The sequence below is a fragment of the Paramisgurnus dabryanus genome, chromosome 11 (genome assembly GCF_030506205.2).
Source record: "Paramisgurnus dabryanus chromosome 11, PD_genome_1.1, whole genome shotgun sequence".
NCBI classification, from domain to species: domain Eukaryota; kingdom Metazoa; phylum Chordata; class Actinopteri; order Cypriniformes; family Cobitidae; genus Paramisgurnus; species Paramisgurnus dabryanus.
The window spans coordinates 33,752,109-33,757,036 of record NC_133347.1 but is presented as its reverse complement, the minus strand read 5'-3'; the positions used below and the strand labels follow the sequence as shown (position 1 = coordinate 33,757,036).

General features: G+C 43.5%; 1 protein-coding gene across 1 annotated transcript; it reads right to left on the bottom strand.

The window, feature by feature from the left end:
* Window positions 1-211: 211 nt before the first annotated feature.
* Window positions 212-2,437, bottom strand: LOC135753323 (uncharacterized). Its single transcript, XM_065271372.2, has one exon. It carries the CDS (start codon window positions 2,403-2,405, stop codon window positions 936-938), a length of 1,470 nt encoding a protein of 489 aa, XP_065127444.2. The 5' UTR covers window positions 2,406-2,437; the 3' UTR covers window positions 212-935.
* Between the last annotated feature and the right edge of the window lie 2,491 nt (window positions 2,438-4,928).

Genomic DNA, 4,928 nt, shown 5'->3' with positions numbered 1-4,928 from the left:
ATTCCAGCCATAAATTGGTTTCCCCATAGCCTGTGGCCATCTCTATTATGTCTTCTGGTTTTAGTTTGGTATAATCTATTTCAATGATTTCATTAGCTTGTTTCTTTTCCACCGGGTCAGGCAGTTCTGCGGTCGCGATTGTATTGGGTTCTACTGATTCTATAATGTTTATTTTTATAAGACCCTTAGGGTCTGTTCCATCCACATCTGCACCTATTACCAACCACATAGTGGTCTCCTCCTTTCCCCCATACCTCATAGCTGTGCCTCCCCGGGGTAACCTGCTCCACTCTCCTATTGACATGGTAACAGGATTTTGAACTGGACTGTAATCTCTTTGTATTTTTAAGTTTTCCCACATTTCCCCATCTGTACCCGTCCTCTTTAGGAGATCCCATGTTCCCGTATAAGCCACTACACTACTCCATCTTGGGCACCATGATCTGTCATCATAGCCTCGCTCCCGACACCACAGTGTGGTCATAATATCCAGACACAAGTATATATCATATCCCCTCCATGAGCTATTCTTCCCTCCACAGTCTATCACATTGCATAAATCAAAGGTGTATGATGTCTTTGAATTTTTTATGTAATTTAATTCAATTCCCCCATATCTGTTTAAACACTGATCTTGTGATGTTGTTTTGGACCTTTTGTCATTTTTCAGATTACCTCCATAGTTTATGCCGAATCTCATGATAATTATAATTGCAGTTATAACCCCTAGGGCCCACAGAACCTTCCAATTCCCACACAGCTTCATCTCTGTGGAAAAATACACGTATGCCTATTGGCTAAATTCAAAAAACACTCTTAAACTTAATACTTGATAAAAGGTAGGAGTATAGTAAAAGACGTAAAACGATAATACTAATACAAAATTAAAAGGAAGTAACACGATAATAATAGTAAAACTAAAACTTAGATGTCATTCACAATGAATAAACCGTAATTGTGATGTTCAGGTCCCTGAACACTTCTGTCAGGATCTCCACCACCTTATGGAAGTCCAATTTATCTAACCCACACCCCAGCCGGGGAGTAGATACACTTGTTATTCCTTTTTTCTCACACCAATCTCTCATGCATCTGAGGCTGTGGGTAAAATTCTCATATGTTGGTAAATCAGTACAGTTTTGTTTGGTTATTAAATGAAAAATCAGTCTGCCGTCGTCCTCATGGGTAACTGCACATTCACCTGTGTGTTTGTTCTGACTTAAAACCTTTTGTATTCCGTACTTTGCCTTGAATTGTACGGCTATACCTGCTCCATATGCACAATCTGCACTAACACAGTGTGCTAAAGGCTCTGTTATTGGACTGGAAAAAAGGTCACCTGTTTTGTACAAAATTTTACAAACTGTTTGTTGACTTTGTTGTTGATGTTGTGTTGGTGTTACCAATGTTGTTGGTTCAGTTTCTCTCTGTTCTCTCTGTTCTGTAGCACTTATAGCACTTTCACCTTCAACACTCTCCCTCTCTTGGACCTGAGTCCTCAGGTCCACCCCTGTATCTGTCAGAGACCTAGAAGGAGAATCACATGGAACACAAGAAGAGAGATGGAACCAGGTTTCGCCTTTTCCCTGTAGCTGCACACAATGTGACGTTCTGGCAGTCACTCTGAGCGGTTTGGACCATCTGGGTTCGTTCCACTTCCTCCGGAACACCTTCACTCTCACCCAATCAGCCTGGCTAGGGGCTGGGTCGTTGTCCCAGTCCCGTTGTCTGGTAGCCTGGCAGGAAAAATGTTTAATCAGAGCAGTTAGTTTGTCAAAATAAGCAGCATGAGTTAATGGCAGGATTGGGTCCTGCACCAAGGCATTCCTCGGGCCTGGAAACTGTCGACCTGTAAACAATTCAAAAGGTGTGAAACCAGAAATCCTGTTAACAGAAGAACGGATAGACATTAATGCAATTGGTAATGCATCTAGCCATGTTATTTTTGTCTGTGCACAGATTTTGGCAAGTTTCAATTTCAGAGTCAAATTCATCCTTTCAACTTTTCCCTGGCTTTGTGGGTGATAAACAGCCCCAAAGCTGTGGGTCAAACCCAATGCCTGCTCAACCTGTCTGAGATGTTCATTTTTGAAGTGACTTCCATTGTCAGATCTTACACGTCTGGGGAAACCATGGTTAGGGATATAATGATTTATCAAACATTTGATGACAGCTGTGCTGTCTTCTCTGCCTACCGGATAGGCCTCAGGCCAGGCAGTGAACGAATCGACGATCACCAAAACATATCTTTTCCCTCTCACTCCAGTTATCATGTCAGTGAAATCAATAATGATTTCATCCCCAGGTCCTGTTGTGATTGGAAAATACCCTCTCTGGGGCTTAACAGTGGGCTTCACATTATGTTCACAGCACACTTCACAAGATCTAATGTAATTGGCCACCATAGACGTCAAAAATGGATGCCACCAATACTGAAGATCACGTAACATCTGTTTGTCAGATACATAACTCGCTGTATGCACCTGTTTAAACAATGAGTCACAGAGTGACATGGGCATGGCAGGTCTCCCATCCGGGGCCTGCCACAGGCCATCATCAGCACGGACAGCACCATGGTCTCTCCAAGCATTCTTTTCATCAGGTGAGGAACCAGCTTGTTCCTTTATCAAATATTCACGAGTGAAACGTGGTAATATGTCTGATTTTGTTTTGTCTGAGGTCACAACAAATTGTGTGGCTGTGTACCCGGCAGCATTTTTGGCAGCGCAATCAGCAGCGTCATTTCCACGAGCAATAACTGAGTTTGCTTTATCATGTCCCTGGCATTTCACCACAGCCACTTCATCAGGAATCATCAGAGCCTGCAATAGGTCTCTGGCTTCGCTAGCATGAGTTATAGGCCGGCCTGTTGTTGTAACAAATCCACATCTCTGCCACACAGGCAGCTCTACATGTACAGCTCCTATCACATATGCAGAGTCACTATAAATAGTTACCCTCTCTTCACCAGCATAGTGCAAGGCCTTGGTTACAGCTATCATTTCAGCTCTCTGTGCTGACTGCTTACCCTCCAATTTACCACTCACTCTAGTCACAAAATCACCCTCAACCTGTTCAACCACAGCAAACCCTGCCTTTAATGTACCATCCGATGCCCTGAAACAACAACCATCTGTGAACAATGTCATTGCTGGTGGGGGAGTTGGCAGCGGTACTGCAAAGAGGCCATCTCTAATTTTGCTGGCTTTCTCAGTTAAAGGTATGCAATCATGAGGCTCTCCTTCAGTGATTAAGTCAGCCATGTTAACACCTTCATGCACATATGTGACGTTGGGGCTAGCCAAAATCTTGGCCAGCTTTCTTTGCCTGAGAGGTGAGAAAGTGAAAGCAGTTGAATTGACAAATGACATTACAGAATGAGTAGTGAGAATAGTCAACGGGTGACCCATTACAATATGAGATGTTTTTGTTATCAATTTGGCTAACCCTGCCGCGTAGCGAGCACATGCTGGCTGTCTCTGCTCAATGGGGTCCAACAAAACACTACTGTACATCAAAACCTTTCGTCCCCCTGTTGTTTTCTGATACAACACACCATGGGCACTGTTTTGAGTTTCAGATACATCCAGTATGAATGGTTTGGCATAGTCTGCACAATTAAGATGAGCTGCCTGCGACAACAGTGCTTTTAGTGAAATGAAAGCTGATTCTGCCTCTGGGGTCCACATTAACTCTGCCCTTAGGTTTTTCATGCCCTGTTCTCTCACTAATGCTCTTAAAGGTGCAGTAGCAGACACATACATGGGTATATATTGTCTGCTGAAGCCAGTCAGGCCTAAAAATGACAACATGTCTTTCACAGTCTCTGGTCTTGGGTGAGACATGATGCTTTGTCTCTGTTGTGGTGTCAGTGTGGAGCCCTGTGCCGTTACCATCCTACCCATAAAAGTGACGCATGGTCTGCATATCTGCAGCTTCTCCCTGCTCACCTTGAACCCTGACCTGTGTAGTTGTTGCAATACAAGTTTTGTTACCTCCATACACGTTTCCATGGATGTGGCTGCTAGCAAAAGGTCATCAACATACATAATCAGCACACATCCCATTGGCAATTCACATTTTCGTAATTCAGTTTGTAATACCTGATTGAAAATGCCAGGTGATAAAACAAAACCCTGTGGTAAACGGTTATAGGTGTACTGGCGCCCCCTATAGGTGAATGCAAAACATGGTTTGCATTCATCAGCTATAGGGATGCAGAAAAATGCATTTGCTAGATCAATGCACGTAAACCACTGATGTGCAGGTGATAAATTTGATAAAGCAACATATGGGTTGGGTACATTCAGTGTTCCAGTCTCCACCAAACTGTTAATGGCTCTCAGGTCATGTACTAACCTATACTTATCTGTACCGGGTTTAGGTACTGGAAAGATGGGCGTGTTCCATTCAGAACCTGCCGGAGTTAAAACTTGTTTACTCAATAAACCCTCCACTGTGGCCCTAACTCCCTCTTCTGCATCTGGTTTGTTTCTGTACTGGGGAACCCACACTGGTACTGTGTTAGACAGTTTAAATGTGACAGGAGTGATATTACAAAACCCTACATCTGTTGGGCCCTGTGACCATAAGTCATGCGGCATACTTCCTATCATCTCCTCTGTCCCTTCGCCATCTGTGTTTTCTCTGCCATGGCTTCTAGGTAGCTGTTCATGCTTCAAAATACCTACATCTTCTGTGTGCTGCCTAATCCAATAAGCATCTTGCCTTTGGGAAAACCACACCCCTTTCATATCTGTCTCCATCCAATCATTGGTAGCCATTAATCTTTTTACCATGCTGCCTAGTTCCCTAGCCTCATGATTTGGATGTAACGCAAGTGAGATGTGTGGTGCGGCTGTATCTGCCATTTTATACCATTCTTTTTGTTCTTCTGTTAAGATGATTGGAGCTGCCACGCCCTGATT

Excerpts from the sequence above, each read along its gene's own strand:
- LOC135753323 (XM_065271372.2), bottom strand. The coding sequence starts at position 2,405 with ATGGTGGCCAATTACATTAGATCTTGTGAAGTGTGCTGTGAACATAAT.